The sequence below is a fragment of the Cetorhinus maximus genome, chromosome 17, assembly GCF_964194155.1.
Source record: "Cetorhinus maximus chromosome 17, sCetMax3.hap1.1, whole genome shotgun sequence".
Classification (NCBI taxonomy): domain Eukaryota; kingdom Metazoa; phylum Chordata; class Chondrichthyes; order Lamniformes; family Cetorhinidae; genus Cetorhinus; species Cetorhinus maximus.
Genome location: NC_135895.1, coordinates 63,013,820 through 63,031,671, shown reverse-complemented (window position 1 = coordinate 63,031,671; position 17,852 = coordinate 63,013,820). Strand labels below are relative to the sequence as shown.

At 41.4% G+C, this 17,852-nt stretch overlaps 1 protein-coding gene across 2 annotated transcripts in view; it reads right to left on the bottom strand.

The window, feature by feature from the left end:
- Nucleotides 1-17,852, bottom strand: part of itgb3bp (integrin subunit beta 3 binding protein) — a 67,242-nt gene that overhangs the window by 33,755 nt on the left and 15,635 nt on the right. Inside the window, exon 7 of one of the 2 annotated variants that reach the window (XM_078561320.1) lies at nt 16,391-17,042. The exons of the other annotated variant lie outside the window; for it this stretch is intronic. Within the exon in view, the coding sequence (XP_078417446.1) occupies nt 16,990-17,042 (53 nt within the window). The 3' untranslated portion in view covers nt 16,391-16,989. Of the gene's footprint in view, nt 1-16,390; nt 17,043-17,852 lie in introns of those variants that run through there. 2 annotated transcript variants of the gene reach the window in all.

Genomic DNA, 17,852 nt, shown 5'->3' with positions numbered 1-17,852 from the left:
AAATTCAAGGAGTTTAGCAAACAAAGCCGAAGAGCTGAGGGCACAGATAGACACGTGGCAGCGTGATATCATTGATATAACAGAAACTTGGCTTAAAGAGGGGCAAAATGACAGTTCAACATCCCTGAATATAGAGTTTTCAGGCAGGATAGAGAGGGGGTATAGCAAAATTGGTTAAAGAATCAATTACAGCTGTGAGGAGGGATGAAGCATCAAATGGGTTGAGCTCAGAAATAAAAAAAGGGGCAGCCATGTTGCTAGGAGTGTACAATAGACCCCCAAATGGTGGAGGGAGTTAGAAGAGCAAATATGTATGAAAATTTATGAGTGCATAAACAATAGGGCAGTAATAGTTGGAGATTTCAATTATCCTACTATCATTTGGGATACGAACAATGTGAAAGGCACAGAGGGCAAAAAATTCTTGAACTGCATTCAAGAGAACTTTTTTAGCCAGCACGTAACAAGCCCAACGAGAGAGGGCACAAATCTAGATTTTAGTGTCCTAGGCCCAACCATCTTCAGCTGCTTTGTCAATGACCTTCCCTCCATCATAAGGTCAGAAGTGGAGATGTTCGCTGATTGCACAATGTTCAGTACCATTCACGACTCCTCAGATACTAAAGCAGTCCATGTCCAAATGCAGCAAGACCTGGATATTACCCAGGCTTGGGCTGACAAGTGGCAAGTAACATTTGCGCCAGGCAATGACCATCTCCAACAAGAGAGAATCTAGCCATTGCCCGTTGACATTCAATGCCATTACCCCCGCTGAATACCCCACTATCAACATCCTGGGGGTTACCATTGACCAGGAGCTGAAGAGCAGGTCGGAAGCTGGGAATCCTGTGGCGAGTAACTCACCTCCTGACTCCTGAAACCTGTCCACCATCAACAAGGCACAAGTCAGGGGTGTGATGGAATGCTCCCCACTTGCCTGGATGAGTGCAGCTTAGGAAGTTTGACACCATCCAGGACAAAGCAGCCCGCTTGATTGGCACCCCATTCATAAACATTCACTCCCTCCACTACCAATGCACAGTGGCAGCATTGTGTACAATCTACAAGATGCACTGCAGGAATTTATCAAGGCTCCTTCGACAGCACCTTCCAAACCCACGACCATTACCATCTAGAAGGACAAGGGCAGCAGTTAGATGGGAACACCACCACCTAGAAGTTCCCCTCCAAGTCACTCACCATCCTGATTTGGAAATATTTCGCTGTTCCTTCACTCTCACTGGGTCAAAACCCTGGAACCCCCTCCCTAACACTACATGGACTGCAGCAGTTCAAAAAGGCAGCTGACCACCATCTTCTCAAGGGCAATTAGGGATGGGCGATGAATGCTGGCCTAGCCAGCGATGCCCACATCCAATGAAAGAATAAAACGATCTTAGGAAATGGAGCTGGGCAAGTTGACGAAGTAGCTTTGGGGAATCATTTTGGAAATAGCAATCACAGTACAGTTGGATTTAACATCATTATGGAAAAGGACAAAGATAGAACAGCAGTAAGAGTTCTAAATTTGGGGAAGACACATTTTACGAAGCTGAGAGGTGATCTGGTGAAAGTGGACTGGATACAACTACTAAAAGGGAAAACTGTGTCAAATCAGTGGGAGGCATTCCAAAACGAGATTCTATGGGCACAATATAAACATGTCCCCACAAAGAAAGAGGGTGGTACAGGCAAATCTGAGCCCCAGAGGCATACAGGTTAAGATAAAGGAGAAAAAGGAAACTTATGACAGTCGCAAACAGCTTAATACAGTAGAAAGCCTAGAGGAATATAAAAAGTACAGGAGTGAAGTAAAAAAGGAAATTAGAAAGCAAAGAGAAGATACAAAAAAATATTGACAGTTAAAATCAAAGAAAACCCATTTGCCAGTACATTAAGAGCAAGAGGATAGCTAAGCAAAGGGTAGGGCCTACCAGAGATGTACATGGTAACTTATGCATTGATGCAGAAGATGTGGGCAGGGTTCCCAATGAGTAATTTGTCTCTCTCTTCACAAAGGAGAGGGATGATGCAGACATTCCAATTAATGAGGAGGAGTGTGAAATTTTAGATACAATAAGTATAATGAGAGAGGAAGTACTGGAGGGACTGACATCCTTGAAGGAGGATAAATCACCAGGGCTGGATGGATTGTATTCCAGGCTGTTAAAGGAAACCAAGGAGGAAAAAGCATATACACTGAGGATCATTTTCTGATCCTCACTAAATACAGGCAAGGTACCAGAGGATTGGAGGTTGGCAAACATTGTACTATTATTTAAAAAGGGTGCGAGTGATAGGTCAGAAAATTATAGGCCGGTCAGTCTGACTTCTGGGTGGGCAAATTCTGAGAGACAGGAGAAACTATCACTTAGAAAGGCACGGATTAATCAGGGACAGTCAGCATGGTTTTGTTACAGGAAGATCCTGTCATACTAACTTAATTTAATTTTTTGAGGAAGTAACAAGGATGATTGATGAGGGTAGTGCAATGAGCAGCTAGTTTCTTTCTTTTTCTCTTTTTTGGCCGGTGCATTCAATGAGCTGAATGGTTTCTTTCTGTAACTTCCCTATGGTTCTAAATCTCCATGGCAATGGATATTTTAACAGGTAACAGAACTTGTGAAATGTTTAATCACAGAAATATGAAATTCTATTGGAAACTTGCTTGGATCAAAAGCCATAACATATTACAGTTGAAGTATTTTGCCCAGCAAATGACATCATGTCCAATCAAGTTAACGGCTTATGTCCTCTTTGCTAGTCGTTCACACATGTTGCTTGCAGACGTAGATGAATACATCAATAAAGAAACTAACTGTGGCCCTTGTTTTGAGCCAATTTGCTACAAAATTGTTTTAATTTATTCTAGGAAACAGAAGTTTGTGACATTTATCTCTAGTACTGTGCGAAATACTAAGGTCAGTAAAACGGTGTTTCAAAGAAATCCATAAATGTGTTTCTTTCTTGGTCTCCATTACTATTGGCATTTGAGTAACAGCATTGCTGCTCTTAACATTGCAATTTGAACTAACATTTTTTTTTAAAATGGCTCTAATTATTAAAGTTGCTGATCCCTGCACTAAACTATATAGACGAGGGCCTGTATTGAGTTAGTTATTCTCAGGTAGTATTGTGGTAGGGACAGAAAGAACAACCAGACATTCTTAATTCCAGTCAAAGATCCCTGTTGGGAAGTGTGTACGTGTGGACATAGGATCAAACTTTGTTGTGGTGACCTCCATGATTCTACAACTTACCAACATTCACTTTCTAGATTCAGCCATGTGAAAGGTCACTTGACAAAGTACTGATCAACAGCCAGCGCCCATGAAAGTGTATTCCAATAAGATTTGGCATCTTTGGGACAGAGAGGGAGGAAAGTTGGGAAGATGAGGCAAAAAATAGAAAAGTAGAGGATAAAACACTCAAAATATATACAGAATGTCTTTGTATATATGTCTTTGAATTCATATTTGTCTTGGTATATTGGGAAACTGGTGTCTTTTTTTGTTGCAGTAATGCTGACACTCTTGACAAGTAATGGATTTGAAAAACATATGTTTTTTATGCCTGTTCACATTACAGTTCTTCTGAAATTATGAAAATGCTGAACAAACGCTACTATTTTTTCTGCCAAGATATGCTCTTGTGATTCAACCGCATAATCCCTTCACTGTGCAAACAAGATAATCACTGACTGAGAAAGATTGCATTTCATTTCTCAGCTCTTCAGATATGGTTGTCCTTTTAAGTATAAATTGTATTGGTTGATAGGAATGGAACTATGACTGGTTTGTGCTGTCTTACAGATGAGAAGTCACGTTGTCATCACATGGTTCATGTTGAAATCCATGTACTTTAGAAAAATAACCTTTACTTAAACAGCAGCATAAACAGCCTCCCTTGGTCAATGGACTATTATTCCAGCATCAGTACATCATTTCTCTTGTTATATGGGGTGAAAAATAAGATCATTGTCCATTACACATGAACATTCAGTGCAAACAAAAATGTTTTTTGATGGTATCTAATTAACAAAAGAGTATTTACAAAGCATGAAATATTGAGAATTTTGGCGTCACCCAGAATTCATCCTAGCTAAAACTTGGCCTGTGGTTTTGGAAATATCTATACAATTCACTTAACGTGCAGGATATATGCATTCCCTAATTAGTTCTGTGTACATTTATGTTCCAATGATGCCTTTTATCTCAATGGGTCAGGCATTACTGTGTCTGGCATGAACTTTTAGTGGGCACTGTGATGGTATTTGATTTCCCTCCAATTATTCTCCCCCTGTTCCTGACTTTTTCTGGCATATTGCCCTGGTGTCTGATGCCTGCTGGCAATTTATCAAATGACCAGTTTCCATGCCTAAACGTTGACAGACTTTTCAAGTGTGAGAGAATTATATGCCAAATGCTTTCTTCATCTAACTTTCACATGTGTACTTACCAGCAGACGTCACTGGATAGCAATCAGGAGTGGAAACATTGCCTATGTCACCCACCGCCCCCAACCCAGCCTCCCTGAGGCATGTTTTCAGCAGGTGGGGGAGGTGGTAGGGAACAGGTAAAGTACTTTGGGTGGCTAGCCCACCATCTTTCTGCCCACCCCCGAGCTGACCGCCATATTATACCAAGGCAGGTGGCTGCTGAAATATTTAAATTAGTACTCAAAGGTCAATTAGGCTTGTTAACAAGCCTATTGATGGGGATAATATGCTGCCCATCCATTAGACAGTTGGCGTGGGCAGGCAGGCAGGCAGGGGTAGGCATGCCATTTTTTTTGTGGCCTGGAGCAAGCAGTAAAATGCAGCCCATTGTTTTTTTTTCTTTCCCTGACCTGAAGGCTAATTCTAATCTCTATGTTGCTCCACTGACTAGTGAAGGTACCCCAGGACCAGAGGCTCTACAAGACACATTGCTATTACTGATGTTTGCTGAGTGTAACCAGCAGCTTGGCAGTGCCAGATACATGTTCATAGTTTCAGTGATAGTTACTAAGAAAGATAAATTGCAGAGCCATGCAAATTAAGGTACAGGAGCGCCCCCTTCCCCCATCCCTTATGTGTATTCCCTAATGTTAGTTAACTTTTACTATAACATTTGCACTAAATAGAATGAAACTAACAAAGGTAGGTAGATAAAAACAAAAAGCTACTGCGGATGCTGGAAATCCAAAACAAAAACAGAATTACCTGGAAAAACTCAGCAGGTCTGGCAGCATCGGTGGAGAAGAAAAGAGTTGACGTTTCGAGTCCAACATGACCCTTCAACAGAACTGAAGTATATTTAGGAGAGGGGTGAAGTATAAGCTGGTTTAAGGTGGGGGGCGGGGGGAGAGAAGTTGAGGGTGGGGTGGTTGTGGGGACAAGCAAGCTGTGATAGGAGCAGATAATCAAAAGATGTCACAGACAAAAGGATCAAAGAGGTGTTGAAGGTGGTGATATTATCTAAGAAAAGTGCTAATTAAGAATGGATGGCAGGACACTCAAGGTACAGCTCTAGTGGGGGTGGGGTGGAAAGACTAACAAGGTATTAGTTGTAGATTTAAAAATAATGGAAATAGGTGGGAAAAGAAGAATCTATATAAATTATTGAAAAAAAAAACAAAAGAAAAGGGAGGGGGATGAAATGGGGTGGGGATGGGGGGAGGGAGTTTAAGATCTAAAGTTGTTGAATTCAATATTCAGCCCGGAAGGCTGTAAAGTGCCTAGTCGGAAGATGAGGTGCTGTTCCTCCAGTTTGCGTTGGGCTTCACTGGAACAATGCAGCAAGCCAAGGACAGACATGTGGGCAAGAGAACAGGGTGGAGTGTTAAAATGGCAAGCGACAGGAAGGTTTGGGTCTTTCTTGCGGACAGACCGCAGGTGTTCTGCAAAGCGGTCGCCCAGTTTGCGTTTGGTCTCTCCAATGTAGAGGAGACCGCATTGGGAGCAACGAATGCAGTAGACTAAGTTAGGGGAAATGCAAGTGAAATGCTGCTTCACTTGAAAGGAGTGTTTGGGCCCTTGGACGGTGAGGAGAGAGGAAGTGAAGGGGCAGGTGTTGCATCTTCTGCGTGGGCATGGGGAGGTGCCATAGGTGGGGGTTGAGGAGTAGGGGGTGATGGAGGAATGGACCAGGGTGTCCCGGAGGGAACGATCCCTATGGAATGCCGCCAGGGGGGGTGAAGGGAAGATGTGTTTGGTGGTGGCATCATGCTGGAGTTGGCGGAAATGGCGGAGGATGATCCTTTGAATGCAGAGGCTGGTGGGGTGATAAGTGAGGACAAGGGGGACCCTATCATGTTTCTGGGAGGGAGGAGAAGGCGTGAGGGCGGATGCGCGGGAGATGGGCCGGACACGGTTGAGGGCCCTGTCAACGACCGTGGGTGGAAAACCTCGGTTAAAGAAGAAGGAGGACATGTCAGAGGAGATGTTTTTGAAGGTAGCGTCATCAGAACAGATGCGACGGAGGCGAAGGAACTGAGAGAATGGGATGGAGTCCTTACAGGAAGCGGGGTGTGAGGACCTGTAGTCGAGGTAGCTGTGGGAGTCGGTAGGCTTATAATGGATATTGGTGGACAGTCTATCATCAGAAATTGAGACAGAGAGGTCAAGGAAGGGAAGAGAAGTGTCAGAGATGGACCATGTGAAAGGTAGGTAGAACCTGATATGCCGGACTACAAAGATGTAATGTTGCTAAAACAGTGAGATGCAATCGGGCAGAAGCTTAGATTAATAGTCTGACATTTTGATTGATTGCCCATTCCCAAAATTTTGCTTTCTTGTTTGGGGGTGGATGGGTTTACTATTGGCTCAATGCCTCCAGCTTCTAATCAAGTAAGTGAGCTGATGCATATGTTAGGGGAAAGAGTACATAGAACTAACATTGTGGAACACTTATAAGGGAGCCTCCTGTGCATTAAATGAATTGCGTAGTTTAGCTTTCTTAGTATGTCACTGAAACTAAACTGAGGCCTACAAGAAGCCAAAGGTGATGACTGGGCCAACTGCTTATTTCTCAATTTCTAATATTTGATTTTTTGTGGAGAAAAACCAGGTATTGATAACATAGTGAGCCACAATCACACATTATCCAAACAGCTATTCTTCATGTACAAGCCTGGATATTGAATACACCTGATCCTGTTCTTACCTGAATATGCACAGCCACATATTCTCACTGAATATTAGGGGATCATAGGTTTCTATGGGAGGATGGGCTAGATCAGAGTTCTCCAAGTGGAGCTGCACAGGCATGAAGTATAAATCTTTTACAGTCATCCATTAAAAGCCAGAGCAGCACAATGTCCTCTTCTAATATTGTCAACTTGTTCCACAGATTAAATTTGGTAATTGTGTTGAGGTAGCTTTCCTGTTATTGCTCCATACAGGACTGAAAAAGTATCAATAGCTACAAGTATTATTATTTTCCAAGATTCCTAAGAAATCCCAAGTAATGATGAACTGCAGTTTTGGCATTGCTATATAGGAAGGAATTTACATACCAATGAGAGCTCCTTTCATTTGTATCTACAGTAAAATAAATATTTTTTAAGCAATTAAGTCTTTCAAAGCCCATGCATTTTACTGTTCAGTCACTATACAGTGTATAATGCACATCAATTTTGAAGACTAAATATGTTGAAACAGGTCTGTGTACATTCTGCAAAATGCTGCAAAGTGCAGAAGAAATTGAGTTCTCTGCGATAGGTGTTGATATGGATTCCTAACGATCATCTCTGAGCCCATTCTATTGATACACAGGCATCAATAGGCATCATCTCTCCTGGATAGAAGGAGGTGTTTAGTACAAAATGCTTGACTAAATTCTGTTTTCTTCACATGGAACTTGCCCAAACAAGCACTTTGAGTCAAAAAATTAAACAGCCGAAAGTCACTCTGAAATGGTAAATGAAATGTTAGGATCTTACATAATTCTGTTTGTTACATTGTGTCAAATCTTTAAAGTTCATCAGTGCAATTCTTTTCTGACCTAATGCCATATGAATTCAAGAAGCCAATACTCTGAGGTATGGTTTGAGAAAAAAATAATAGGAAGTTTGCAAAAAAAGCATGTTCTCATTCCTCGCACCACTCACTATTTCCTTCATAAATATACATGAACCCAATCTGGGTTACCTCACTCTTGATTTTCAGGGTCATGGGGAAAGAGCAAGGAAACTCTTTCGAGTTATCAACAGTCACAGATTGCAACTCTTTCGAGTACAATCACAGTTCCTGGTTTCCGGGAGTGGGACATGAACCCACAACCCTCTGATTCAAAGGCGAGGGTGCTATGAACTGAGCCACAGCTGGAAGTGGCACTGTTTGGCTAGCTCTACCAAAGAGCCAGCATTGGCACGATGGACCAAATGGACTTGTCCTGTGCTGTATCATTCTATGTTTCTATCTTCCCACTGTTCTTCATACATCTCAAGTAAAATAACTCTAAGAACAAGCTTTTTCAAATCTCCAGGCACATAAAAATCAAAACAGGAGTAATAAATAGAAGTCAAATTGTCTATGACTTGCCTATGTTTCAGAGGTTGGTTGCCGGTTCAAGAACCATACATGGCCCACAGACTGCCTTTTGATTACCCCCCGGATGGACAAAATAGCCTCCCTTGCATCTGTTGAATTTTGTGGTAATAATTATCATGCCAAATGTTAACCTGTCTGATTTTTCCATTTCTAGCCCAAAACCAATTGAAGTCCCTGTCTAGCTAAGATTAACAACACAGAATTGAAGGATAATTTAATTTTCTGCACCCTATGACTGTTACACACACATGATACACTTATTCTTTGCCCCTTTGGTTACTCATTACCAATTTGCTACCTTAACTAGAAGAAACATTCACACATTTATAATCATGTTTGGGCTTCTTGAAGCCCAACGTAAAGGTTGACCAATTATATATTTTAAAGTTTATTCATCCACAAGATTTGGATATTGGTGGCAAGGCCAGCATTTATTTGCCATCTGCAATTTCTTTTGAGAATGTGACAGTGAACCACCTTTGAGCCCCTGCAGTCCATGTGCTGAAGGTACTCCCATATTGCTGTTTGGTAGGGAGTTCCAGGATTTTGATCCAGCAATGATGAAGGCATAGTGATATATTTCTAAGTCAGGATGGTGTGTGCCTTAGAGGGGAACTTAATTCCCATGCATCTGTTACCCTTATCTTCTAGGCGGTTGAAGTCATGGGTTTGGGAGATGCTTTTCCCACTAAACTACTGACCATCCAACTACAAAAGCAAAATACTGCAGATGCTGGAAATCTGAAATAAAAACAGAAAATGTTAGAAATACTCATCAGGTCAGGCACCTTCTATAGAGAGGGAACAAAATTAACATTCCAGGTTGATGATCTTTTAGTATAAGGATGAAAGATCAACAACCTGAAACATTAACTGTGTCTCTCTCCATTGATGCTGCCTGACCTGCTGAGTATGTCCAGCATTCTATTTTTATTCCCTTCCTGGTTCCCATGTTAGCTGATATAGTTACCGATTCTCTTCCCTGAGGTACTGTTTCTGTCTCTTTAAATTAGCCATCATCACTCCATCCTCAAAGTACCAACCCTTAATCTCTCTGTTGTTGAAAACTACTGCTTCATCTCCAACTTCCCTTCCCTTTCCAAAGTCCTTGAAAATGCTGCCATCTCCAAAATCTGTGCCCATCTTTTCCAGAATAGGAACTTTGGTTTCCACCACAATACTTGTTCCCTAGCCATTGACTCCATTCCTTTCCCTGCCACATGCCTGTGCCTGAAACAGACAGTTCTCAACTTTGGTGTTGTACCTGACCCTGAGATGAGCTCCTGTCTACCTATCTGTGACATCATTAAAATTGCCTATTTCCACCTCCATAAAATTGCCTGACTCTGCCCCTATCTCAGCTCATTTGCTGATGAAACCCTCATTCATGTCTTTATTACCTCTTTATTCAACACAATCTTGGTCAGACTCCTTTCCACCCTTCATAAAGTTGAGGTCATCCAAAACTCTGCTTTCTGTATCCTAACTCATGTAAAGCCCATTCATGCATTGGCAGTTGGTGTCTCTCAATTTGAGGATGACGTCTACTCAGGGTTGCAAGTTTCTTCCATGGATCTTCATGAGACTGATTCTTTACCCACAGGTCTTTGGGCACATGGGGCAGGATGTCCCATGAGGTAGGATCAAGAATGCAGGATTTGCTTCGTTTTCTTTCCTTCTCTACCGCTGTTCTGCCTCATCATTAAGACATAGTGACTCAAAGTACGATGCAGCTAGATGGACAAGTTGTTGCCATTCTGAAAATTTGATAGTAAGCTCCTCCCAGTCATTAAGGGAGAGATGCTGCCGCATTTCAAGAAAGCTTCAGAGCGTCTTTGAAATGTTTGCTTTCTCTCACCTGGAATGTTGGCCATGTGAAAGTTGAGAAACCAGGATCTGGTGGGAGAGATGGTTTTTAGCTATCCCGATACAGCCTTCCAATCCATTGAATTTTATTTTGCAGCGGGAGTTTTGCCTGAATGCTTGTGGAGCTTCTGAAGGGCACTAGTGTTTGTTCAACGGTCCTCCCATTGAATCCGGAGGATGTGGCGGAGGGAATGCTGGTGGAATTTCTCCAGCACTCTTACTCACTGCAGTACAGGAGATGGTGATGACAACTGCTCTGTACACTAGGACTTTTGTTACCTTGTGGCAGTCTTTGTTGTCAAACACTTGCTGCTGCAGTTTGTAGAACGCTGAGCTGGTGCAACTGATCCAGTGTTGGATCTCATCGTCAATGGTGGCCTTTTGAGTGAGGTAGCCTCCAAGGTATGGGGAGTGTTCAACATATTCCAGAATCATTTCTTCAACATATAGTTGAGGTGGAAGATTTGGCTGACCAGGTGTGGGTTGATATATGAGTTTTGTCTGGCAACATTCAAGGACAGGCTGGGTTTCTTGCATGCAAAACTGAAGAGATCGAGAGTGGTTTGCAAATCTTGAGCAGAGTGGGCAAGGACACTGCAGTCATTTGCAAACTGGAGATCATGCATATCAGCGGTGGTCCGCTTTGTTCTGAGAGGTGACTGAGTTTAAAGAGCTTTCCATTTAGATGGTATTTAAAACCATACCAGAGGGCACTTGATCTTTGATGAGGTGAATTGCCAGTTAGTTAGACTGTAAATACAGTTCATCCATCAGCCCTGTGTTTGCTGACCTAATATTTTAAAATTCTCATCCTTGTTTTCAAATTTCTCTATGACCTCACTCTTTTCTCCTCCAGCCCCATAACCTGCAATACCTCTGCACTCCTCCAATTCTGGACTATTAGGAATCCCTGATTTTAATCACTCCACTATTGGCAGCCGTACCTTCAGTTGCCTGGAATTCTCACCCCAACCTTTTCTGCCTCTCCATCTTTCTCTCTCTTCCCCTTTAATACTCTCCTTAAAACTTATCCCTTTGACCAAGCTTTTGGTCATCTGCTCTAATGACTCCTTATGTGACTCAGTGTCAAGATTTGTTTGATAACATTCCTAGAAGTGCTTTAGGTTGCTTTACAACATTAAAGGTGCTACATAAATACAAGTTGTTGTGATGTTGAAGAACGTAGGTGGGTGGGTGCAGTAAATCCTGTGGCCAGTTGTGCTAGTGGTGGAGGAAGTGAATGTTTACAGTGGTGGATGGGGTCCCAATCAAGTGGCCTGCTTTATTCTGCACCAATATCTAGTCGCACACATCAGGATTTAAAGCTTTAACTGTATGGACAAAGTGTCAGCATTGAATTTGATGCAATATTTCATGTAGTTCATTTTGCCAAATATGGATTTTATTGTTTTATTTTTGCAGTATTGACTGCACCTTTTGGTATTCAGCATCCATAAACTAACCTTAATCCATTAGGCAACTGCTGTGGCCAACAGTTCTATCCTGATTTGTGGATAGAGTTACACGTATCTTTCTTTTCTGTACTCAACGGGTGTTTAAGTATGCCATGTGCATTTCAGTTAAAATAATAGTAAAGTGTCTCACTATTACCTTAAATGATTAATACTCCCTTTCATTCATTCTGCAGACTTTATGCCCATCTAAACATTTTAGAAATTGAATTGATAAAAATGTTTATGATGGAAAGTGAATTAAGGTTAGTTTATAGATGCTAAATACCAAAAAGTGTGGAGAGTACTGTAAAAATAAAACAAAAAAAACTAAGTTGGCAAAATGAGGTGCATGAAATATTGCATCAAATTCACTGCCAATACTTTGCCCATGCAGATAAAACTTTAAATCCTGATTGTTTATTGCAGACAATTTGGTCGGGGTCAATTAATGCCCTTATACTTATGGGCCAGGATTTTACATCGGTCGGCGGGGATTGAGCCGACCGCCGCCTGTGATTGGCTCTGCACCGCAATTTCATGTGGGCGGGCCTAGCGTGGAACGCGAGCGGTAGCACTGAGCGCTACCTGTGTGGGTGGAGGGAGGAGGAGGGAGAATCGGGTCCAGCGGTCTTCCACGCATGCGCACGAAATAACGCTTCAATCTCCCTGAGACACAGAGCTGCCCTGGGGAGATTGAAGTGCTTTGTAAAAAAATAAATACATAAAAAATTTAATGAAACATGTCTCCTCATGTGACTGTCACATGAGATGGGACATGTTTTTATCTTTCAAAGAAAGGTTTTATTTAATTTGTAATAGCTTCAGGAAACCTCATCCCGCTCGTGGATGAGGTTTCCTAAAAAAAGTAAAGGCCGCTTGGCCTTTTCGCTTGCCTGCAAAGCGTTAGGTTGGATGGGCAGCGTAAATTTTAAGTTAATTAGTTTGTTAATGGTCTTAATAGACCTTTCAATTATCGGTGGGTGCACAGCTGACTCTGGCATGCGCCCGCCGAACGAAATATCGTGAGACAGAGCGATGACATCAAGATGCATGCCCAACATCATCTCGCGTCATATTACGTTCCAGTGTGTCAGGCGCCCCCATGCCGAATGTAAAATTCTGCCCATGGTAACTGGTTCAGTGTGAAACTTAATTATACCATGGCAATGAACTCCTTAGAAAAGGAACTAGATGAATAGCCATGAGGCAAACATTGCACAAATGCTGAAAATTTGAAATATAGATGTTTATTTAAAACAAAAATAGAAATAGCTGAAAATACACAAGATTCATTTGAAAAAGTAAGATATGTAAATGCTCATCTAATATCAAAAACAAATTGACTCATCATTTATAAAATTTCTGTTTGTGGAATCTTGCAACATATAAAAGCGTTGTGTTTGAAAATGCAGTGACTTACGCATACAATGTTATTCATTGCACTCTGGCATTTCAGCAACTTGATAAAACACTAAATATCAATCTTTTATTGACAAGGCATGTCCTTTATTTTTGGTGGGTTAAAACAAAAATATACTCATTATGAGCATGGATAAAATTTGGACTTAAACTTAAATGAAACTTATCCAATCAAAATCTGTTGCCAACAGGTCAGCGCTGATATGGTTAAAACTGTAGAATATAAAACTCAGGAACAGATAGGAGGCTGGGGTCTGAAAGGTACCAGAGAAAATATCTAAAATTCAGTGTCTCCACCACCGCACAACACCTATTTCTAGTGTACAACAGCTTGACAACAGTTTTTATAAGCCTATAAACTGAAATCTGAGTTAGCACAGTCCAATTCTAACATTAATCATGGTAAATTGCTTGCTGGAGAATACAGAGCATGCCACTATGTCTCCTGTCAATTCAGACAACAGAAAATAGCAGACTGATATACCTCTTTGTACAGGCTACACTGCTGTACAGATTTATTTACAATTTAAAATAATTCCGAGAAGAAAGATACTGTTGTTTAAAAATAATCTATATTTTTTCATTGCTTTAAGCAAATTTTTGAAAAGACTGACAGTCACTGGTAGAATGTAAGGGCTGTTAATGGTGTGTTATATCTCATCTATGGTATAATGGCAAAGTTTAACAAAAGACTGAAGAGAACTAGGAAGTTCCTGAATTGAGAAATTTGTTTTTCCTTTAAAGTCCTTGCAATTTCTTTGAAGCAGTCAAACCAAAATATTAACCATGTTAACACCTTAGTAAGCAATGGAAAAATGACTTCTAACTGCCAGCATCTCAGTTATAACAACCAGCTTATCTTAACAACTGACAATATCTGGAATTACATTTTTATCTGACAAATGTTACTTCAATTAAAATTTAGTTATGCTGCCTCTGCCAATCAAAAGAAACCCTTTACCAAAAAACTCATGACGGGATGTGGGCGCCACTGGCTATGCCAACATTTGTTGCCCACCCCTAATTGTTCTTGAGAAGGTGGTGAGCTGCCTTCTTGAACTGCTGCAGTTCATATTGTGTTAGATAGGGAGTTCCTGGATTTTGACCCAGTGGTGAAGGAACAGCAATATAATTCCAAGTCAGGATTGTGTGTGGTTTGGAGAAGAACTTGCAAGTGGTGGTATTCCCATGCATTTGCTGCACTTGTCCTTCTAGGTGGTAGAGGTCACAGGTTTGGAAGGTGCTGTCGAAGGAGCCTTGCTGAGTTGCTGCAATGCATCTTGTAGATGGTACACACTGCTGCCACTGTGTGTTGGTGGTGGTGGAGGGAATGAATGTTGAAGGTGGTGGATGGGATGCTAATCAAGCAGGCTGCTTTGTCCTGGATGGTGTCAAGCTTCTTGATTGATGTTGTTGTGGAGAACATTTCATCACACTTCTGACTTGTGCTTTGTAGATAGTGGACAGGCTTTGGGATGTTAGAAGGTGAGTTACTCGCTGCAGAATTTCCAGCCTCTGACCTGCTCTTTTAGCCACAGTATTTCTATGGCTGGTCCAGTTCAGTTTCTGGTCAACCCCCAGGATGTTGATAGTGGGGGATTCAGCGATGGTAATGGCATTTAATGTCGAGGGGAGATGGTTAGATTCTCTCTTGTTGGAGATGGTCATTATCCGGCGCTTGTACGGTGCGAATGTTACTTGCCACTTGTCAGCCCAAGTCAGAATGTTGTCAAGGTTTTACTGCAAATGGGTATGGACCGCTTCAATATCTGGGATATTGAACTTTACTAAATCAAAAAACAGAAACCTCTATTTTGGCAGTGTTGTCCAAACCAATAAATAACTGTTTGTGGATCAGAAATAAATATCACTCATTTTAAAAGATTTTAGCAGCAGATATAATTAAATATTTTGAGTTCCAGTTGATCACAGTTAGGATAGCAATGGTCCACTCTAATTGGTGCATTCACACTGCGCTTACAGAGAATGAGATAAAGGAGTCCCATTCCAGGTGACTATCTAATGACTCCTGCTGAAAGATGCACGTGTGTTAACTAGGCAAGAATTACATTTTATTTGTTTATGGAATGTGGTCATTGCTGGCAAGGTCATCATTTATTACGCATCTGTAATTTCCCTTAAGATGGTGGTGAGCTACCTATTTGAACTGCTGCAGTCCATGAGGTATAGCTGTTAGGGAGGGAGTTCCAGGACTTTGACCCAGCAATAGTGAAGGATGGCGATATAGTTCCGAGTCAGGATGGTGTGTGACTTGGAGGGGAACTTGCAGGCTGTGGTGTTCCCATGCATCTGTCCTTCTAGGTGATAGAGGTCATGGGTTCGGAAGGTGCTGTCGAAGGAGCTTTGACAAGTTGCTGTAGTACATCTTGTAGGTGGTACACACTGCTGCCACTGTGTGTCATTGGCGGAGGGAGTGAATGTTTAATTTGGTTGGGGTGCTGTTCAAGCAGTCTGCTTTTTCATGAATATTGTTGACTACTTGAGTGTTGTTGGAACTGCACTCATCAAGGCAAGTGGATAGTTCCAACACAATCTTGAACTGTGCCTTGTAGATGGTGGACAGGCTTTGGGGAGTCAGGAGGTGACTTACTTGCTGCAGAATTCCCAGCTTCTGTCCTGCTCTTTTAGCCACAGTATTTATATGGCTGGTCCAGTTAATTTTCTGGTCAATGGTAACCCCCAGGACGTTGATGGTGGGAGAATTCAGCAATGGTACTGTTGTTGAACATCAAGGGGAGATGGTTAGATTCTTTCTTGTTGGAAATGGCCATTTCCATCACACAAGTGCCGGGAAATATTGCCTGCCGCTTATTAGTTGAAATCTGAATGTTGTCTAGGTCATGCTACATATGGTCATGGACTGCATCAGTTTCTGAGAAGTTGAGAATGGTGCTGAACACTGGGTAATTGTCAGCGAACAACCCCACTTATAATGAAGCAGCTGAAGATGTTTGAGCCTAGGACACTATCCCGAGGAACCTGCACCTTTGTCCTGTAGCTGAGATGACTAGCATCCAACAACCACAACCATCTTCCTTTGTGCTAGGTAAGACTCCAACCATTGGACAGTTTTTCCCCTGATTCCCATTGACTTCAATTTTGTTAGAGTTCCTTGATTTTATACTTGTTCCAATGCTGCCTTGATATCAAGGGCAATCACTCTCACCTCACCTCTGGAATTCAGCTCTTTTGTCCCATGCTTGGACCAAGGCTATAATGAGGTCAGGAGCCAAGTGGTCCTGACAGAACATCTGTTGTGATGCACCCTTCCCTCCTTCGCCATGTAAAACAGCCTCATTGTAGAGACTGCACATTAGCCTTAGCCAAATTATCAGTATTCCCAGTGTAATGGAACTGAATCCAGTATGGGTGGCTATCTTTAGGATATCAATTCGAATGATAAGTGCTCAGGGTGTATTAAGTGCAATCTCAAAGTTGCCAAAATAGTTTTTTTTATTGCAAATATCAAGTTCATATCAAACCACTGAATAAATCTTAAGTTAACACTTCAGCTTTAAATGAAATTAAAAAATGAAAGATTTTCTTTCAGGAATATCTCGTTGCAGACAGTACAATTGAAATTTATATTATTCTATATGTTTAACAAAAAGATGACTATCAAAATAGCATTTCAAAGAGCACCTCTGCAGCCTTGATTGACACAATGAAAAAACATGTGTTAGAAGAGTTACATATTTAGTTCTCCTGAACCTTAGTGGTCTGTTTGCCTCTTCTTTCACTTTGTTCCACTACAACAAAAACAGTGACATAAAATTATAATTTGCATTGGAAATAAGTAACAATATTTTTCCTCTAATCTCTTGAAGGTACCGAATCCTAAGAGGATACAATTTGACAGGCACCAGCTAAATCACGCAAGTGGACAAAGTGTAGTCAGGTAATTCAAACATGGGGGAAGCAGTCGGGTCTATGTCATGAATGTCCATCATTACTGACCCAATCACATTGTTTCCACCATTTACGGTTAAAGTCTTTCTAAAACCGTATATCAGTGAATGGTCAGAAGTAGGAAATCTGCCTGATTTTTTTTTTCCCCCGCCTGCCTCAGAAGTTCTGAAACCAACTGGAACATCATAATCACCATTCCTCTACCAAGAAACGGCTCTCTCAGTCTCAGGGCTCTGTAACATACTGGGCAGTGTACTTACTAAGACATTCAGGGAAACTTTGCTTTTAATCCACTCTATCAGTACCTGCACTTTTCTTCTAATTTATTAAACTTGTTAGTATCATGTTCCCAGACCTGGCGAAAGTTACTCCAAACCAGTCATTAGGACGTTTTATGAGAGTGGCATAAAGATCATTCACCCTCCCTTAATCTTGCTATAAGAACTCTGCAGTCTGCTCAGCAGCCTTACCACTAATGTTACAGAAATAAAAGCAAAGTTAGGTACAGGAGGGGTGAAACCCGTGACCCCACCCGAAGGTTTTGTGCATTTGTGCTCCAATCCCCGAGCATCATAATACCCTAGGAAGTGTATAATTAATAATTGATTTTAAAAAATAATCAAGAAAACAGGTTTTTTGTGATCCTAAAA